Raw genomic sequence first — 22349 nt, 5'->3', positions numbered from 1 at the left:
AATGTAGGAAAAACCCTAGATGTATAGTCAATATATTTATAAAAATTCTGGTAGGATACTAAAATATGGGAATCATATATTGTCATTGTGTTTGTCTCATATACAGAATTGTAATCTTAGCAAATTATGGACTAGCAACCTCATTTTTAATCAAGAGAATGTTATGGCCATGCATCGGTGGCTCACGCCTGTAATCCTAGCTACTCAGAAGGCTGAGGATCTGGATCATGGTTCAAAGCCAGCTGGGCAGGAAAAGTCTGTGAGACTCTTATCTCCAATAAACCACTCAGAAAACTGAAGTAGTGCTATGGGTCAAGTGGTAGAGTGCTTGCCTTGGGCTGAAGAGCTGAGGGACAATGCCCAGGCCCAGAGTACAAGCCCCATGACTGATCAAAAATAAATAAATAAATAAACAAAGAGAATGTTAAAATACTCAACACTGTCCTCATAATCTGACTTCTAGAACTGAAACACCTTTGTGTAACTGCAAAAATGTAAAATAATCAACATTTAAGATGGAGGGAAGATGGCAATGAAACAATAGGGACTCACCATAGCTCTCTCTATTCAAACAGAGATTTTGGGTCATAACACACAGTTCTCCCCAAAAGATCGACAACAGCCTACATATATACAGAGACTCATAGGAGTGGGGGGAAAAACACCTTATGACTTGTACACAGGAGGATGGAAAATCAGGAAGAGCTCTACACCAACTCCCCATCCCACGCTGGCAGCTCCCCTCCAACCCCACCACAGGAGATCAGTACCGGTGGTGACCCACAGAGCTGGGCTTCCTCCGGCCAGAGCCCTTCCCCACTCCCTGACCCCCCTTCCCACATTGGCTTCCAGCAGGAGACCACCTGGACTCATACTGGGAGGGCACAAGGACCTTGCATCCTCCACAGTCCTAGCTATCAGCAGAGAAAAAGTGCCCCTTTGAAAACAACACAGACAAAATCCCAAGCACCCATGGGAGCCTGTCCCTTCCGAATCCTCATGTCCATCTCAGAGGTTTTCAGTTAGTCTTCACAAATACCCCACAGATCAGACCCAGTACCTGGCTGCTGGCCAACCAAGCATGCGGTGCACAAGCAGGGGCCAAATGCCAGCAACCTGTGGGGCAAACCCCACAGGGACAAACTCCTGCGTTCACTCAGGAGCCTGCCCTTCCGAAGCCGTTAGCCCTGCCTGGATGTCTTAATCTAGCTTTCCCAGCCCCCACTGTAGGCTGGACCGAATTCCTTTCAGCCAGCCTAGGCCCAAGCTCATGCACAAACCCTTGCTGGCTGGAGACCCAGCATGGGCTAATCCACCAAGTGTGAACTAGCTAGCCTGGGCCAAGTGCGGGCCACCACCTGTTGGGTACCAACAGGCCAAGCTCGGCCCACGGCCCTAACAATCCCTGAACCCAAATGCATAAATCACAATGAAAGATTACAAGATTCATGAACAATCAAGACAGCAAATACAAACACCAAAAACAATTAATTCAGGGAAAGATCCCAGGGAGAGTGAAGAAGATATGGAGAACAAAAAAAAAAGCCTAGTAGACAGGACCCAAGAAGAAACACTTCTAGACACATCATAGTAAAAACATTAAACTTGATATACAAGGAGTTCCTTCTTTGATTCTGCAGCATTTGAGATCAATATTGGGATGAAAGAAAATCGGAATCACTGCAGATCTTGCCACACAAACTCTCACACAAGGAGAGCCTGGAATGATAAAAATCCAAACCCTGAAGATCAAGAACTGCAAACCCAAACTGGTGTATCCAGTGAAGCTATCATTTACATTTAATGGTGAAACTATACCTTTCATGATAAACAAAAATTAAAGGAACTTATGAACACCAAACCAGCATTACAAAGAATACTAAAGGGAGGTATACAATCCAAAGGAAACAATCAAAATCAAGGAAACACATCAGAGAAAATCACTAGAAGACCGATTTAATAAGCAAATGAAGAGGAAAGAAGCAAAATACAGAAAATCAAGAAAGTGGCAGGAAACATGACACATCTTTCATTAATAGACTCAACTCCCGAGTCAAAAGAAAAGAATACCAGATTAGATCAAAAAACAAGATTCACCCATTTGTTGTCTCCAAGGGACCCATCTCACAAAGATATAAACAAACTCTGAGTAAATGAATGGAAAAAGATCTTTCACTAAAATGTACCCTTTCACACCTTTCACTAAAATCAGTACAGACAGACATGGAAGGTCATTACATAGTAATAAAGGGAATGACCCATGAAGAGGAAATCACAGTGGTCAAATAATGGAGCACCTAAATACATTAAAGACACACTTTTAGACTTACAGAACAGGATAGATACAGTAAGAGTGGGAGATTTTAATACTGCTCTCACCAAAGGACAGGTCAAGCAAATGAAAGATAAGCAAAGAAGCTTCTAAAGTAAATGACACCATAATCCAAATGGACTTAACAGACATCTACAGAGTATTTCACCAAACAATGACCCAATTTATATTCTTCTCAGCAGCCCATGAAGCATTCTCCAAAATAGATCCTATCGTAGTACACACAAAAAAACCTAGGCAAATACAAGAGGATTACCATAATTCCTTGCATCTAACCTGAAACTAGTTCTCAACAACAAAATATATCACTCAAATATACAGAGGCTGAATGACACAATACTGAATAACAGCTGGGTCACAGAAGAAATTAAGGAAGAGTATATGAGAAAGTTCTTACAAGTCATTGAAAATGAAAACACATCACAACGGAACCTCTGATACAGCAAAAGCAGTACTAAGAGGAAAGTTCGTAGCCCTAAGCAGACACACAAAGAAAACAGAAACAGCTCCAGTAAATAACCTCATGATACAACTAAAAATGCTAGAAAAACAAGAAAAAATATCCAATCTAATCTAAGACTAATAAACAGAGATAGCAAAAATTAGGGCAGAAATCAACAAAATAGAAACTAAAAAAACTACACATAAAATTAAGGAAACAAAAAGCTGTTCTTTTGAAAAAATAAGCAGAACTGACAGAGTACTTTCGAGGCTAATGAGAAAAAGAAGAGAGGAAATTCAAACCAAGAAGATCAGAGATGACACAGGAAATATTACAACAAACTTCCAAGAAATCCAAATGATTATAAAAGACAACTTTCAAAACTTATACTCACTAAAGGAAAATCTAACAGAAATGGACAAATTTTTGAAAACATACAAACTGCCTAAACTGGACCAAGAAGATATAAACCAGCTAAACAGACCAATAACACATGAGATAGAGGAAGTAATCAAAGTCTCCCAACAAGGCAACTCTGCATTCACTGCTGAATTATCAGACTTTTAATATTCCTCAAGCTTTTTCCATGAAATAGAAGCAGAGGGAGCAATTTCAAACTCATTCTATGTAGTCAATATTATATTCAACCCCAAACCAGGCAAGAATCCAAGAAAAAAAAAAGAACTACAGACCAGTTTCTTTGATAAACACAGATGGAAAGTCCTCAATAAAATACTGGCCAACAGAATCCAGAAACAAATTTTTAAAAATCATACAGTGGCTAGGAATGTGGCTTAGTGGTAGAGTGCTTGCCGAGCATGCATGAAGCCCTAAATTCAATTCCTTAGTTCCACATAAATAGAAAAGGCTAGAAGTGGTGCTGTGGCTCAAGTGGTACAGTACTAGCCTTGAGCACAGAGGCTCAGGGACAGAACCCAGGCCCTGAGTTTAAGCCCCAGGACTGAAAAATAAAAAATAAACAAAAATTAAAAAAAATTAGACATCATGACCAAGTAGACTTCACACAGATGCAAGGGCTGGCTTAATATACACAAATCAATAAATATAATTCACCATGTCATGATGAATTCACCAAGAGTCAAGGACCAGAACCACATGATCATTTCAACAGATGCAGAAAATACAAGATACATACATGTTAAAAGCTTTATGGAGAAACCAGGAATACAAGGAACACTCCTTAAAATAACAAAGGCTATATGACAGACCAACAGCCAACACCATACTAAATGGGGGAAAAATTAAAACATTTCCCCTAAAATCAGGAACAAGGCAAAGATACCCACCCTCTCCACTCCTCTTAATATAGTTCTGGAATCCTTAGCCAAAGCACTAAGTCAAGAAAAGGACATAAAGAGGATTCACCTAGGGAAAGAAGAAATTAAACTACCCCTATTAGCAAAGAGACAGGATGCAAAATCAACCCACAAAACTTAGTAGCCTTTTTGTGCGTCAACAATGTACAAGCAGAAAGGAAAATTAAAAACAACCCAATTGGCAATAGCCTCAAAAAAAAAAATTTAAGAATTAACCTAACGAAAGATGTAAAAAATCTTTATAGTGAAAACTATAAAAATCTGAAGAAAAAAAATCAAAGAGGACATCAGGAAATAGAAAGACCTTCCATACTGCTAAAAATAATACACAAATTCAATACAATCCCACTAAAATTCTTATGATATTCTTTACTGAAATACGGAAAAATAATCCAAAAATTCATATGGAACAACAAAAGATCTAGAGTAGCCAAAGCAATTATAGGCAAAAAAAAAAAAAAAAGCAGGCAGTATCACAATACCAGATTTCAAACACAGGCCAGAATCAATGAAATAGACTAAAAGACACAGAAATAAAACCATACACTTATAGTCACCATTTGTTTGGCATTATTGACAAATATGCCAAATATATCCAGTGGAAAAAACATAGCCTCTTTTCTTTTCTTTTTTTTTTTTTTTTGCCAGTCCTAGAGCTTGAACTCAGGGCCTGGACACTGTCCCTGAGCTTCTTTTGCTCCAGGATAGCACTCTATCACTTGAGCCACAGTGCCACTTTTGGTTTTTTCTGTTTACGTGGTATTGAGGAATCAAACCCTTCATGCATGCTAGGCAAGCACTCTACCACTAAGCCACATTCCCAACCCAAACATACATCTCTCTTCAACAGTTGGTGATGGAAAAACTGGAGAGCCATATGCACTAAAAGTGGATCCCTGCTTATCACCCTGTAGTAACATCAATTAAAAGTGGATCAAAGACCTCAATGTCAGGGACCAAAACTCTGAAACTACTTCGAGATAGAGAAGGAGAAATATTAGAACTTACAGGTATAGACAGGAACTTCTTGAAGAGAGTCCCGGGGGCACAGATAGGAGAGAGACTTGACAAGTAGGATTACATTTAAAATAAAAGTTTCTGCACAGGTAAGGACACTGTTAGTGAACTAGAAAGACAGCCTACAGGCTGGGAGACAATCTTTACTAGCAGTACATCAGCCAAAGGCTTAATACCCCATATATACAAGGAGCTCAAGAAACTAATCACTTCCAAACTTAATATCTAATTACTAAAAGAGCAAGAGAGCTAAAGGGAGACTTCTCAGAAGAAGAAAGAAGAATGGCAAAGAAACACATGAGGAAATGTTCATCATCCCTCCCCATAAAGGAAATGCAAATCAAAACAACCCTGAGATTCCATCTAACCCCAGTCAGAATTGGCCAACATTGTGAATTCAAACAACAAATGCTAGTGGGGATATGGGGAAAAAGGAACCCTACTTCACTGCTGGTGGGAATGTAAACTAGTATAATCACTCTGGAGAGCAGTTTGAGGTCCCTCAAAAAACTAAACATAGATTCCCTATGATCCACCCCTACCATTCCTAGGCATCTACCCTGAGTATCATGAACCAGGATATGGTAAGGACACCTAAACATCCATGTTCATTGCAGCACTATTCATAATTGCCAAGATATGGAAATAACCTAGATGCCCCACAATAGATATGTGGATCCAAAAAGTGTGATACCTATATACAAAGGAATTTTACACAGCAAGCTCAAAGAATAAAATAATGTCCTTTGAAGGGAAATGGACGGAACTTGAAGAAATCATGTTAAGCAAGGTAAGCCAAGATCAGAGACAAATGGAGACTATTCTCTCTGACATGCAAAAGTCAGATCTAAAGTGCACTGGGATATGACAAATTACACAGGATTCTAGGTACCTTTATATAAAGCTGTACAATACCCAAGCACCTCTTCACATGTCTATAAAATAATATACATACCAAAACAAACTCCAACAATATGGAAACAAAATGGAAACAAAGGTCTCTTTTCTTAATTTGTTTTATCTTTTGTTGATGAGTCTGAATTCTTTACATTATATACAGTATATTTATGTGCATATCTGTAGAAGGGTGAGGGGAAGGCAGAGAACCCAAGGAAAAACACAATTTAAACGTGGAGATGGAAGGGAGAGAATGGGAGAGAAAGATGGAGCAGATGACACTGTACTAAAGGAAATGTACTCATTACCTGATGTATGTATATGTAACCCCTCTGCATATTACCTCTTATAATAACAATAAAGCAAATTAATTTTTTTAACCAACAGTTAAGACAGGCGCTGGTGGCTCAGGCTTAAAATCCTAGCTACTCAAGAGAATGAGATCTCAGGATCATGGTTCAAAGCCAACACAGACAGGAAAGTCCTTAGACTCTTACCTCCAATTACACACACACACACACACACACACACACACACACACACACACACACACACTAAAATACATACATACAAGCACTAACCTAGAGCAGAAAAGCTCAGGGGCAGTGCCTTTTACAAAGAAAGCAAAAGATTAAAGGCAATATCTTTTAAGGCAATAGACAAAGACTCCCCCTTCAGTCATGCCTTTCACTTTTTAGCTGCTTTTGATTCCCAATGTAATTTAATTTGCAACAAACTACAGAATACAGTGTAGTCATGTAGCAAATGACAACTGAATATATAGTTTTTAGCAGGGTCTACATTATGTCTATGAAGCCATATTGCTATTCAGAGGTAATGTAAGTTTTGATTGAACATACCACCTGATAATCTGAAAACTATTTTTGGTATTACAAAAACATTAAATATGTAGTTAACTTAATTAGCCAACATATTAAGGGAATGCTGAGTACACACAGCACTATTATAAGAAAACATGAAAATATACTATTCCTTCTCTCCAAAAGTTCATAGTTAGCAAAAATATATAGTTCTTCAGACAGTCCCAACTTAGAATTTTTTTTTTAATATCACTTTGAAAACACCCTCCCCTACCATATACACCACAGTTAGGTACTATTTTCAGGATTACAATTCATTTGAATATATTTCCTTTAATATTGACATGGCAGCAGCAAAACATAATTCACGAATAAGCATCAAAGGAAACCTAGAGAGGGATCATGGAGCTTAACACTAAGATAAATACATTAAGCAACAACAACAAAAAAAAAACCAATCAATTGAACTACAATATAATGCCATCAGCAATTCATACATCACTCAAAGAGGTGATAAGACATGGAGTAATCGTAACATTTTGGAAAAGTAAACTTTCACATAAATGCCATTGACAATCAGAAATATTCTAGTTGGTTTTTTTTTCCATTAAATCACATCACTTTTCCCCAATCTTAACATAAAAAAATGGCTGGTAATAGACACAAAAATATCAGCCATTTGAACATACTAATACTTAAATAAGAAAAATAAGAAAGAAAAATCTGTCATTTGCAAAGTGAACCAGGGCAGGTATAGAGGAATACTCTACAATATCTCTTATATGTAAAATATTTAAAAAGTAGAGAGCAGAATGGAAATGAGGTACTAGTGGTTGGTATGAGGGTGGAAATGGAACCTTTTGATCAAAGTGATACACAATTTCTGTTAGAAAGAAAAATTAGTTTTAGAGATCTAATGTACAGAACAGTTAATCATAGCAAATAACTATATATTTCAAAATTGATATGGATTATTCTCATTACAAAACCTGGTGAGAATGTGAGGTGATATACTTGTTAACTAGCTTAAAATCATTACATAATGTAAATACATAACACATCATAATGTATCCCATAAACATGAACAATTATCAATTAAAAATAACTAAGATATTTAAAGTTCTTAAAAAAGAAATCTTTTTTCAAATCTTTAGGTTTAAAATAGTTTAAAAAGATTATAAGGAATTTCAGAATTAGGACTAATATCACAAACATTTATCTTTTTTTTTTTGGGGGGGGGGGTCCGGTCGTGGGGCCTGAACTCTGGGCCTGGGCACTGCCCCTCAGCTCTTCAGCTCAAGGCTAGCACTCTACCACTTGAGCCATAGCGCCACTTCTGGCTTTTTTCTTTTTGCTTATGTGGTGCTGGGGAATTGAACCCAGGGCCTCATGCATGCAAGGCAAGCGCTCTACCACTGAGCCACCTTCCCAGCCCACATTTATCATTTTTAATCTCACTAATCAAATAATCAAAAAATATTTTCCAAATCTTTTTTTTCAGAGGAGAAGGATTCACTTATGAATTATTTTAAGTCTTGGTTATGAACATTAAGTCCTCTACCATTTGGTTAATTCTGAACATAGTAAAGACACAAGAACCAGGTTCAATCCCAACCTACAAATGGTCTGCACTCAAATGAACAGTTTCAAGTCATTAAACTTGAGAAATAATGTTAACTAGCAGAGGCACACACCTCAACTATTGCACTCTTCCTCCATTTTCAGACAAAAGATTTTTCTAAGCCAGGAATCAGTTTTTGTAACACTATTTTCATCTTTGTGGGAGTTGAGTTGATAATGAAAGGAAATTAAAGGTGTTGAGGATGAAGAGAAGAGAAAATAGCTGACATTTAGAGAGCAAGGATGAACTTATTAGGTAAGAACACAATAGGAAGACTATTATCTGGGTTTGTACTCTGGTCACAATGGGCACTACAAAGCAAAGGTGGCTCTCTCGCAAAGTAGAGTAAGAGTACATGGGTTTTTAGAATAAAATGCTTTACTACCAGAATTCCTAATTTCTTCCTATAATTCGGATTAAAACTAGCTGCTAACTTCGATCATTTGCTACTGACACTCTCCTTGGGAAGAAATAACTATACACTTAATCTTGTTAGTTTCATAAAAACCCCATTAAGAGGAACAAATATTGAAAACTTACTAGAAGGAAAAATTTTAAAGCCACCAAATGAAAGATTAAAGTATAAATAAAAATAAAAGTTGGGGATTTTTTCTTAAGAATAAAAAGTAATTTAAAAATGTGATAAAAGTATTTTTAATTTTTTTCAAAAACAAGTTAACATATTGCTAACAATTCAGTATGGATTTATACATACACCAATAGCAACTTTAGTTTCAGGACTACTGCCATATTTTTTGTTCAGTTTTAGTATCTATATATTCTTTATTGTAGAATATTGTCTCTGTTTTGCTGAAATAGAAAGGCATGTGTAATCTATTTTGCTGTGAATCTGTTAAAGACAAAATAATTATCATAACTACAACTTTTAATTCAATGCAATTACTCCTAATATTTTGAGAATATATTTTCACTATTAAACTAAAAAAAATTTTTTAACTGAAAATTGTTAAAAAGTTATTTGCTTCCAAAAATCAAATACCTTTTTTTACTATTTACCTGGTGGTGGGATCAGAGGTGGAGCAGTGCTGACAGTTGGAGGAGGTGGAAGAAAGGGGGGCGGAGGAAGATGGGTAGGAGGAGCTCCTGGAGGGAAAAATGGAGGTGGTTTGCTAAAATTGTTGTCTACTTCAGTAGCAGATCTTTCAGAAAGGACCTAAAATTAGAGCACAGCAAATGAGAAAGGTGAGTAAATGTTATCTAAACTTAATCTTAGTAAATTATTTCATTTAGCCTAAGTAATAAATTAAATAATTTAATTCAAATACATGTTTTTAGGGATAGTATTTCTTTGTGTTACATGTTTACATATGCATATATGAGCCTACACTCATACTTTAAATGTTCATATTCAAAGGTTAAAGAAAATAACTGCATTATCACTAAGAAAAGGTATTGAGAAATAATAACACTTCAAATAAGAAACAAATACCTTACAAATATAATGCAATCAATACTGTATTTCTATCCCAACCAAAGTTAAAGCATTTAAGTTACAACAATGTAATCACTAACCATATAGATACAGCCCTAAGAAATTAACACAACATTCAAACATTCACTGTGCCAATCAATGTGTCACAACCATGCAGCAAGGTAAGAGACTACAACGCTTCCAACAATTGGTTGCAAGTAGCAGGCAGTTAAGACATGTAGTCAACTTTTTAAGTGAACCATGAAACTTTGACAGCAAAGATTTATACTGTAAAAGTAAAATAGTGTGCAAAATCTGTGTGAACAGGCAAGAGACAGGCACCCTACAGAAGCACCTTCAACCTAATGAAATATAACACCACCTATATTGGCACCTAGAAATCTGGACCTTTTAAAAGTCACGTGAGATACTCAGATGCGCAATTACATTTGGGAAGTAGTTTAAAACATCAAATTAATGCTGTAAATTTAATTTATATGTCTTTAATCCTTGATGACTAAAGCACATCATTTAAACATGTAATTTCTCTTTGTGTTAAGATTTTCAATACATCAATATGTGAATTTTAATAAGGTTTCTACTCAGTATCTTAAAACTCAGGAACAATTATTTTTTAAGAGCATGGCACGTTAGTAACAGAAGAAAAAGCAATTATCCTAAAGATATAAAAATGTTAAAACATCTTAATGTAACACATTTACATAATTAGTGTCAAAACAATTTTGATTTTGTGTGTATGTGTGTGTTATAAGTATGCAAGTTCTGGGTTAACTCTGGGTCTGGGCAATGTCTTTGAGCTTTTGTGCTGGAGGCTATTCTACCACCTGAGACAAGCTCTGCTCCCTGCTATTGAAGATAAGAGTCTCTTGGACTTTCCTGCCTGGGCTGGCTTCTACCTATGATTCTCAGATCTCAGCCCACTGAGTAGCTAGGATTACAGGTATCTAACTGCCAGCAACTGGCTCATTTTGACTCTTTTTTTTTTTTTTTTGGTCAGTCATGGGCCCTGAACTCGGACTGGGAGCTGTCCCTGAGCTCTTCAGCTCAAGGTTAGTGCTCTACCACTTGAGCCACAGCACCACTTCTGGTTTTCTGGTGGTTTATTGGAGTCTCATGGACTTTCCTGTCCGGGATGGCTTTGAACCTTGATCCTCAGACCTCAGCCTGAGTAGCTAGGATTACTGGGCACCATTTCAACATTTTTAAGGTATCCAGACAAAGAAATAATGAAAAAATATGGCCAAGAGAAACAGTTGGCAATGTCAGTTACTGAATTCTATTCACCTAATAACAAATGAATTCTAGCCATGCCCCAGTGGTTCATACCTATAATCCTAGCTTTTCAGCAGGCAGAGATCTGAGAATCCTGGTAAAAGCTAGCATAGGCAGAGAAGAGTCTCTAATGTCCAATTAACTACCAAAAAGCTAAAGCTGTTGCTCAAATGATAGAGCACTATCCTTGGGGAAAAAAAGTTTAGGGACAGTGCCCAAGCTCTGAGTTTAAACCCATGGACAGGCACAAAAAAGGAAAAAACTACAAAAAAATTAACGAAGGAGTTCTATTTTACTCAGAAAAGGAAGATACATAAATGATGATTTATTCAATGGAACTATCATAAAGAGATTTTAAAATCATATTTTTTAAATGTCGGAAAATATGAATAATTTTACATGAACGAAAAGATACATAAAACAACAAAAACCCAATTTTGCTAAGTAGCACAAATTGTAATAGAAGTTAAAATGTGACATGTAAGTGGTAGAATTATTAGTGAACCTACTTACTAAGTTTCTAACAAGGAAAAAGAAAACTCTAGGAGAAACCCAGAGATTATAACCTGTATATTGCTGTTTTCATTTGCACGTCTCCTTCCTTCTACTCGACTAATAGTTATAGTCTGACCAATTACATCAATTGCTCCAGGTAATCTCCTAAAACAAAAAATGGATCAATTCAGATGTTTGAAAAGCAGTATTTAGTAGAAATAAAAACTAAAATTCTTTGTAATATATTAAAAAATACTAATAATTCAAAGATTTAACTCATTACTTTGGATTGTAATTTTTTTAATTAAGCTAGAACCAACACATTCAGAAATAATCATGATGTTAAAATTTAAGTATCTGTATGACTTTTCTTCTAAATAAACTAATTTTAAGTAATCTAGTATTAGATACATCATTAAGGAACTGAATCAGATAGCAAATGTTAGTCAAACTGAAATATTATTCTAGGTAATAATTATTCTAGTATAATTTATAACACATACCAGAATTACATTACAGAAACTTTTAAATTTCCCCAACAAGGCTTCAGAAAAATAATGCTCACTTTGACAAATATAGAACATATAGAACAATTTTTCTTGGTGCATATTTGTTAGTCATGTCAAAGTCAGGATTCAGAATAGGGTCATTAATCTATGTAATAAACAGCAAAATTCATTTTCAAACCTGAAATTTTTAATGCTAAAGCCTATAAGACCTCTTTTCCTTTGAACTATGTTTACTTTCAGCAAGCTAACTCATCTTTGAGAAATTTAAAAGTTGGCCTCAAATGAACCTTTAAACATATTACAAATAATTTTTTTTATTTTTTGGTTCGTCATGGGTCTTGATCTCTGCACTGTCCCTAAGCAATTCAGCTCCAGGCCAGTGCTCTACTACTTGAGCTACAGTACAGCTTCCAGATTTCTGGTGGTTAATTGGAGAAAAGAGTCTCACAGACTTGGGGCAGGAAAGTCCATGAGACTCTTATTTCCTACTAACCACCAGCAAACCAGAAGTAGAGCAGTAGCTCAAAGTGATAGAGTGCTAGCCTTGAGTGAAAAAGCTCAGGTACAGCGCACAGGTCCTGAATTCCAGCCACACAAAAGTGAAAAAAGAAAAAGAAAAGCTGGTATAATCCTAACTATAATCCTAACTACGAAGGAGGCTGAGATCTGAGGATCACGGTTCAAAGCCAGCCTGGGCAGGAAAGTCCGTGAGACTCATATCTCCAATAAACCACCAGAAAACCAGAAGTAGTGCTGTGGCTCAAGTGGATCAAGAGTGCTCGCTCGCCTTGAGCTAAAGAGCTGAGGGACAAGCCCAGGCCCAGAGTTCAAGCCCCATGACCGACAAAAAGAAAAAGTCTTTCAGTGGTATCCCCCCAAAAAAACATAATCTGAGAGGTAAAGCATGGTATAATTTAATCAGCAATTTGCTATCTTACTAAAGAGACAAAATAATACAGAAGATCTAAACATAATACAGTATCCAATGTTTTTTAAAAAGCCTTACCTTAGATCAGGAGATTCGGCCCTTCCATAACGATCCTGCCACTTCCCAACACTTGAATTGGCTTTTCTCGAAGCAGTACTTGTCTGAGACTGAGAAGAGGTGCTGTTTCTGCTGAGATAAATTGTTTTTCTTACATATTATTGTCTGTAACCCTCCCTTTTGGTTTTACTTTTTTTTTCCTTCACATGCATTATTTAAAATCTTTGGTCCTATAGTAGGATTCTTTCCAAATCACATAATTTGTAATGGTACTGAGACTACTAGTGGCATTTAAACATATACACCTTACGAACATTTACTTTTTTTTTTTTGGTTGGTCATGGGACTTGAACTCTGAGCCTAGGCACTTGAGCCACAGGTCCACTTCTCCTTTTCTGCTGGTTAATTAAGAGATAAGACTCACATGGCCTGTTCTGGCTTTGAACCGTAATCCTCAGATCTCATCCACCTCAGTAGCTAGGATTACAGGTGTGAGCCATCGACATCCATCAACTTTATTTTTAAAAATAACCTTCTTCTGCCAGGAACCAATGGCTAATGCCTGTAAACCTAGCTACTCAGGAGGCTGAGATCTGAGGATAGAGGTTCAAAGCCAGACTGAGCAAGAAGTTCATAGACTCTTATCTCCAATTAACCATCAAAAAGCAAGAAGTAGAGCTGTGGCTCAAGCGGTAGAGTGCTAGCCTTGAGCACAAAAAGTCCAAGGACAGAACACAGGCCCTGAGACTTACAAAAAAAAATGCATTTACACACGCGCTCGCTCACACACACACACACACACACACACACACTTCAACATACTATGTAAAAATACAGGAATGTAAAAGAACCAAGAACTTATTTCAGATTTAAATACACTAGCAAGAAAGAAATGTTAGGCACTGGTGGCTTGACTCCATTTAATGGTTTATTTATTTTTTAGTCGGTCGTGGGGCTTGAACTCTGGGCCTGGATACTTTCCCTCAGCTCTTCAGCTCAAGGCTAGTGCTCTACCACTTGAGCCACAGAGCCACTTCCAGCTTTCTATTTATGTAGTGCTGAGGAATCAAACCCAGGGCCTCATGCACGCAAGGCAAGCACTCTACCTCTGAGCCACCTTCCCAGCCAAATGGTTTATTTTTGTAACAGTTAAATATAGAACTTACATATGAATCTATTATGGATTGTATTCACTGAAATGAGTATTTATACTCAAGTCTTTAAGAATCAAAGGGAGATGGTTGCCAGTAGCTCATATCTTAAAATACCTACTTAGGAGGCTGAATCAGAGGACCATGGTTCAAAGCCAGTCAGGGCAGAAATGTCTGTGGGACCTTTATCTCCAATTAACCACATAAAGCCAAAAGGAGAGCTGGAGAACAGAAAAAAAGGGACAGTGTCCAGGCCCTGAGATCAAGCTCCAGGACTGGCATTAAAGATGGGGGAGGGGGGGTGCGTGTAGGGGGAGAGGGGGAGGTTAGTGTTTAACTGGATGTAAAAGAAACATGATATTAAAAGTATGTAAAAAGAGATTCATATGATTAGCAATATGTAAAATTATGCAAAAGAGTATGGTAATTTCATAGTAAAATTGTGGGTTTTTCCCCCTCAGCTGAGTGCTAAAAAGGCCTGGAAAAAATGATATCCAAGTACAATGAATACACCCAATAACCTAGTCTTGATATTTAATTATTATTTTTTGCTAAAAGGAAAGACTATCTTCAAGAATTGGATAAATCAAGCCAGGTGTTCCACGGCTCATTCCTGTAAATTCTAAATCCTAACTACTCAGAGGCTGGTGGGACCTGGAAGATCAAGGTACAAAGCCAGCCAAAGCAAAACGGTCTGTGAAACTCCAACTTCAATTAATCACCAAATACCAAACTGGAGACATGCTGACATGTCTCTAGTCTTGAACAAGAAAACCAAGTAAGAGCACAAAATCCTAAGTTTAAAGCCATGGTATTAATATATGTTATCTATATCTCTATCTAGATAGAGATACATATGAAAGAAAAAGAAAAGAAAAAAACAAACTGACAGCTTTTAGGAAAAAGCAGGGAAAGTACAGGATAAATTTTTAACAGTTTGATAATGCTGGAAGTGGCACTGTGGCTCAAGTGGTAGAGCGCTTGCCTTGAGCTGAAGAGCTGAAGGACAGTGTCCAGACCCAGAGTTCAAGCCCCATGACCAACAACAACAAAAAGAAATAATGAAAAGGAAAAAAAATTAATACAGTTTCATAATGCTAAACGGTAAAGAATGTTCCAAAATAAAGACATGTCAAGGGTTACAGACGCCAGGTTTGAAAAGACTCCCACTAATTTTAGAGGGATTTGAGCATAACATTGAATTACCATGTTTAATGCTACAAATGGTATATATACTACATATACAGCTTTCCTCACGAATAAAATAGGAAAGAATGAACCTAGCCTGATGTTGTATCACTCAGGAGCTAAGGCAAAAAGAATTGACTTTGGGCCAGCGAGGGGCTCAAAGAACAAGACCCTATCTCTAAAACAACCCCTTCCCTTCAAAAATACAAATTAAGGAGTCTTAGTGATAGTTAAGTAGAGAAGGAGTTGTTTTTCAAAGCAGAATACCAACTAATAATGTTGAGTGTTAATAACTACTTTCTAAACTCATTATAATAATGGCAGATTAAAGTAAAAATTACTAATGGATGCTGTAACTATTGAAAACTTGAAAGAGAAATGCAAGATTTATACTGAATTTTCCCACAATTTTTTAAAAAAATTTATGTGGTGCTGCTAAGTATTCTATCGAGGGCTTTCTGTGTGCTAGGTAAATACTTTATCACTGAGCAACAGTCCAGTGCCCATATTACTAACTAGAAAGGGGAAACCAGTAACTTCACAATGCAGACACTCACAGAACACTACCATAAGTAATCAATTAAGGTCATCACATTGCAATTAAAATAACAGGACAAACTAGTATCATGCATATCCAGGCTAATGTACTGAGAAGAACACATTTATATAGTATTCCAGTTCCAAGAGCAACACCTAAATCTACTAATCAGAAGACAGCAGGTAAATACAAATTGTGAACTAAACAACTAGCTGTGCTCCTAAAATTCAATGTCACAAAATATAATCAACGACCAAAAAACTGTTGTAGCTTTTAAATAAAGAGATAGAACAGTTGGATGTAATGAATCAAGAAGCAAAGGAAAGAACTGCAATAAAGAACTGCCTCTGTTCTTAAGAAAAACATACTAAAATACTTAGGAATAGAGGGAAATAATAGCCACAGTATTCAATGACTCAGAAAGAAAAATGTCTTAGAAATTATATAGCAAATATAATAATGTGCACATACAGAAGTTTTTAGTACTTTTCTTGCAATTCTTACTAAGTCTGAATTTTTGCCTAAATAAAACATTTAAAAATGAAAGGGACATAACAAACTTCCAGTAGAATGGTCATACTGTTTTTCTATGAGCTGTTTTATAGGAATATGTTCAATTTGTGAAAAAACTATCAAACTGTGAACACTCAAAGTCACTTTTCTGTTTGTATATACTTCAAAAAGGAAAACAATACACAAACTTTTTGGAAGATTAAGCAAAATGTTCTTAGATTAAATATTGCATTTACTTAAATACGCCATTTTGCAGTAAGTACATTGTTAGAAATTCAGTATTTCTACGGGTAAAGTATCTAAAAACATTTTTAGAAGTTCTGCACAAACATATAAATATCTGAACATTAACAAAGCAATCTAAGATTTTAGCAATGGATATATAAGGTCAATAGCACACCTCATGACTTACATATATGCTTTTTAGTCTTGATTACAAGTATTATTACATTTTACAAATTAGGAAATCCAGGCCTAACAAGGGAGATCTACCCAAGGACAAACAACTAGTAAGTTGTAGAGCCTAGAAACTTAATTCCAGGGCTGGGAAGGTGGCTCAGTGGTAGAGCGCTTGCCTTGCTTGCACGAGGCCCTGGGTTTGATTCCTCAGCACCACATAAGCAAAAAGAAAAAAGCCGGAAGTGGCGCTGTGGCTCAAGTGTTAGAGCGCTAGCCTTGAGCTGAGGGACAGTGCCCAGGCCCAGAGTTCAAGCCCCACGACAGGACCAAAAAAAAAAAAAAAAAAAGACACTTAATTCCAGATTATAAGCTCCCAACCACTCTGTACTGCAGAACCTCAGAAACTCAGTGATCTCTTTTTAAAATTTTGAAAAGTCAAAATAATACTGTATATTACAAGTATCTTTAGATATACCCAGAACTGTACGCTGTGCTTCATTTTTTGCTCATCTAGAGTGTTTTTTAAGATGGAACACTTTCAAAATAGTATTAATTTATTTTTGGTGAGTCATGGGGCTTGAACTCATGACCTGGGCAATGTCCCTGGTCTTTTCGTTCAAAGCTAGCATTTTATCACTTTGATCAACAGCTCCACTTTTGGTTTTCTGGTGATAAATTGGAGATAAGAGCCTCATAGGCTTTTCCTGCCCAGGCCAGCTTCAAACCATGATCCCTAGATCTCAAACTCCTGAGTAGCATCTAGTGCCCAGTTCAAAAGTATAAATTCTTTATTACAAGGATTTATACTTAATACAGCATAAATACAAAATAAAGAGACAATGACCTTACAATAATTGAGTTAAAATTGTCTAACCTGCTAGGTGGAAGTCCAGTTTTAAACAAAGATGGAGGAGAAGTAAACTCAGCTTTTGTAGATGGAAGTGCTGTTTCTTTCTCTGAATTTCCTGTTCTCCCCTGCTGTACCTTCAAAAATAAAAACCAGAAACAAAAATTGGGTTATTAGTTTAATTTAATAAAACATTCAAATACAATGCTTAAGATTAAAATAAGTTTGTAACAACTTATTTGAAAATAACTGTGAAGATTGTTTCATTCTGAGTCTTTATTCAAATTGATTCATTTTAGATTAACATTAGTTGAAGGGCATCAAAGATGGATTATGGGACTAAAGTCCAGTAATTCTTTGTAATTCTTTGAGACGTTCACAAATTCCTCCAATCAATACCAACAAATCCAAATGAACTACTTGACTCTGGCTCCACGTTTCAGTAACTGAGAAAGGCTTTAAATAGGATTTTCCTGTGTTTGCTACTCTTACTGAAGGACTATTTTAGCCATGTTGACCATTTTCTATTTTAAACCGTGGCTTGCCACAACACCTGCATGAGAATCTGCTCCTGCCATGCACACCCTTTCTCCACCTACCTATCACAATCAACAGTACCATATCATGCCAGTTCAGTAGACTGAGATACTTGAATTCCTTATTCTTTTCTTTTTTATAATAATCGTCCTATCTTAAATCAGTATTGAATTATTAATTTAGGAGCCAGGTGCAATAGAGATCTGAAAAATCATGCTCTGAAGGAAGCTGGACAAAACAACAAAAATATCCATCTCAACAAAAAATAGCTAGGGGTAGTGGTACATGCCTGTCATCCTAGCTATGTAGGACATATAAACAAGAAGTAATGGTTCAGACCAGCCCCTCACACACACACAAAAAAGACTCTGCCAGTATATGACACAATAGTGACAAATCCAAAATTATTGTGCTGAATCAAAGAAGTCTAATAAAATTAATGTGGGAAGGTGGCTCAGTGGTAGAGTGCTTGCCTCGCATGCATGAAGCCGTGGGTTCGATTCCTCAGTACCACATAAACAGAAAAAGCCAGAAGTGGCACTGTGGCTCAAGTAGTAGCACTAGCCTTGAGATGAAGAGCCCAGGCCCAGAGTTCAGGCCCCATGACTGACAAACTAAAATTAGATTAAATTAACTTGAACTAGAAAGCTCCAGGAGTGACCAGGGAGAGAAAAAAGCACAAGGAACACAGGGAAATATTGCAGAGTGATAGAAATGTTCTAAGTGTCCATCATGATAGTTGCATGGTATGTAGGTATCTGTCTAAACTTATCAAATTGTTTCATTTACATGGATGCAGTTTGTTTGACACTATTATACATCGATAAACTTGATAAAAGATCACACAGCTAAAATTACAGGAAATGACATTATATATGTATTTAAGGCAAATAATATTGAAGATACTAATTTCTGGATCTTATGTCAGTAGTATTTGTAGTATTTAAATTTAAAAACTTTGTTTTCCACGATCAAAGTGAATTTTTCTACATGTAAAAATTGCTTGTGAGGGGCTGGGAAGGTGGCTCAGTGGTAGAGCGCTTGCCTTGCATGCTCAAGGCCCTGGGTTTCATTCCTCAGCACCACATAAGCAGAAAAAAAAAGCTGGAAGTGGCGCTGTGGCTCAAGTGGTAGAGTGCTAGCCTTGAGCTGAAGAGCTGAGGGACAGTACCCAGGCCCAGAGTTCAGGCCCCACGACCGGACCCAAAAATAAAAATAAGAAAAAAAAATTGCTTGTAATTCTAACTTTTCCTTTATGCTTAGGTTCTTGATAACATAGTCATTATGTTAGTTTGGAGACTCCTAACCACTGTTGCAACTTTCCTAGTTGGCTTGAATTATCATTGTCTGTTTGTCTTCAGATGTAGTACTCAAGATGTCAAAGTAGAATAAAGATTTCTATTTCAAATAACCTACCAATTTAAGAGATTATCTTAAGATGTTTTAACTGATTTCCTAAAAGCAAATTCATGTCAGACCTTACAAATCTAAACAAACCTAATTTGTAAGCCTGAGAAGCTAAATAAATACTAATGCAAATTATGCTTCTGTTATACCAAAAGCTTTGGAATTATTTTTTAAAACTTCTGTGGCTGGCTATCATAGCATAATTTACAAAAGTTTAACATTATCAACAATAATTCTTAAAAGAAACTTCTTAGCTATGGTATGCAACCTCAAGAGATTATATAACTATCTTACAATTATCAGTCATAATTATTAAAAAATTGTATATGAAAATGTAATTGAAATGCTAAGATGTTAAAAATAAAAATTGAAAGCCATATATAAATCAACTTTTTATTTCAACCCACAAAAAACAAAAAATTGAGAATGCAATGAAAGTCTGAAAGCTAATAAAATTATATATTCTTTAGGAAGGAAACTGGAATATCTTCTCTAAAAGCCCAGATTACCATAAAAAGAAGCAAAACAACCTAAAGATACTAATATGTGAAAAGACAACTACTTGAAAGCCTATAGTCAACAAGTTCTATTCACTATAAAGTTTCCAATCCCATACCTACATTAATGACCAACAATTATTTGAGCAAATTCCAATTCATAATCTAAAACAGTCAACTTGAAACAGACCACTGAAGAAGTTATCAACATTATCAATATCCTTTAAGATAGAGAGGGAAAGGACTTTGCAAAAGAAAAAGAGAGAGATTATAGCAAAAAGCTAGAACTTAAGAGGCCTGGTTCAGGTAGTAGAGCACCAGCCAGAAGCAGAAAAAGCCCAGTAATAGTTTGAAGCACTGAGTTCACGTCCTGGAACAAGCACACACATACAAATACAAGCATATGTATAGATATGCATATAGATAATATATACAATGCATGTACATACAAATAAGAAACCAAAGTAATACTTTTTTTTTTCCAGTCGTGGGGCCTGAACTCTGGGCCTGGGTGCTGTCCCTCAGCTCTTCAGCTCAAGGCTAGCACTCTATCACTTGAGCCACAGCACCACTTACAGCTTTTTCTGCTTATGTGGTGCTGAGGAATTGAACCTGGGGCCTCATGCATGCAAGGCAAGCAATCTACAAAGCCACCTTCCCAGCCCCTACAAAGTAATACTTCTATAGAGGAAAAACAGCAATGCATATGTATGCAGCACGTGTGTGCACATATGGTTATAAAAATACTTTTAGAAAAGGCAGTTCAAAGTCAGCTCCGGCAATAAAGTCCATGAGACTCTTATGTCTAACAAATTACTCAAAAATGTGGCTCAAGTGGTAGAGCGTTCACCTTCAGCAAAAGAAGCTCAGGGATAATGCCCAGTCCCAGAGTTCAAGCCCCAGATCTGGAAAAAAGAAAATTAAAAAAAAGAAAAAAAAAAGGTTGTGGTCCATTTTCTCTTACATACATGTTACCCATTCCTGTCACTTCTCTTCTGCCCCTTATCCTAAATTATAATTATACAACTGTTTTTGCACCTTAGCCACTTAAATTTTACACCTGATTAAATTTCATCATCATTTATTTCACTTTATTAAAAAAAAAAAAAACCAACGGGCTGGGAAGATGGCTCAGTGGTAGAGCGCTTGCCTTGCATGCTCAAGGCCCTGGGTTCAATTCCTCAGCACCACATAAGCAAAAAGAAAAAAGCCGGAAGTGGCGCTGTGGCTCAAGTGGTAGAGCGCTAGCCTTGAGCTGAAGAGCTGAGGGACAGCGCCCAGGCCCAGAGTTCAGGCCCCACGACCGGACCCAAAAAATAAAAAATAAAAAACAAGACAGGACTTGCCACATGTCTGAAATTTAAGCACTTGAGGCAGGATTGTGAGTGGAAGACAAGGCTGGACCTGAGCTACAGAAATACTGGGACACTCTAATCTCAATAAATAAATAAAGCCTTATAAGCACGGAAATAAATAAAACACTGAAAATGTTCATAGCCTTTGTACCTGCATAATAAATACCTAAGGGTTCTTTTGCGGCATTTCTATTGCTACCATGCTTGAAATTACATTAATTTTTTTAATTCCATTAAAGCAGCTAATAGATTATTTCTTCACTAAAGACAAATCCATTATTTCTTTTTGATACACTAGATTTTCAAGCTATTTCACTGTTCAAGAACCTCAAATATCTTTTCACTACCTATTAAAATGTTGTTAGGATAGTTTAGGATTTAAGTCTTAAGCTGGGCGCCAGTGGCCTGTAATCTAGCTACTCAGGAGGCTGAGATTTGAGGATCGTGTTTTGAAGCCAGCCACGGCAGGAAGGTGTGTGAGACTCGTATCTCCAATAAACTACTCCAAAAAAGCCAGAAGTGGCACTGTGGCTCAAGTGGTAGAGCACTTGCCTTGAGTAAAAGCTCAAGGCCAGTACCCAGGCCCAGAGTTCAAACCCCAGGACTGACAAAAAAAAAAAAATTAAAAAAAAAATAGTCTTGGGCTGGGAAGGTGGCTCAGTGGTAGAGCGCTTGCCTTGCATGCATGAGGCCCTGCGTTCGATTCCTCAGCACCACATAAGCAAAAAGAAAAAAG

The 22349-nt window shown here is 36.7% G+C and overlaps 1 protein-coding gene across 1 annotated transcript in view; it reads right to left on the bottom strand.

The window, feature by feature from the left end:
- The window catches only part of Fip1l1 (factor interacting with PAPOLA and CPSF1), a 59804-nt gene that overhangs the window by 22373 nt on the left and 15082 nt on the right, over positions 1-22349 (bottom strand). The window contains exons 9-12 of the mRNA XM_013008922.1: positions 17845-17954; positions 13203-13310; positions 11759-11852; positions 9485-9641 (exon numbers count right to left, since the gene is read on the bottom strand). Coding sequence (XP_012864376.1) covers positions 9485-9641; positions 11759-11852; positions 13203-13310; positions 17845-17954 — 469 coding nt within the window. The remainder of the gene's footprint in view (positions 1-9484; positions 9642-11758; positions 11853-13202; positions 13311-17844; positions 17955-22349) is intronic.

The sequence above is a fragment of the Dipodomys ordii genome, unplaced genomic scaffold (assembly GCF_000151885.1).
Source record: "Dipodomys ordii isolate 6190 unplaced genomic scaffold, Dord_2.0 Scaffold8, whole genome shotgun sequence".
Classification (NCBI taxonomy): Eukaryota; Metazoa; Chordata; class Mammalia; order Rodentia; family Heteromyidae; genus Dipodomys; species Dipodomys ordii.
This window is presented reverse-complemented; position numbering and strand designations above follow the sequence as displayed.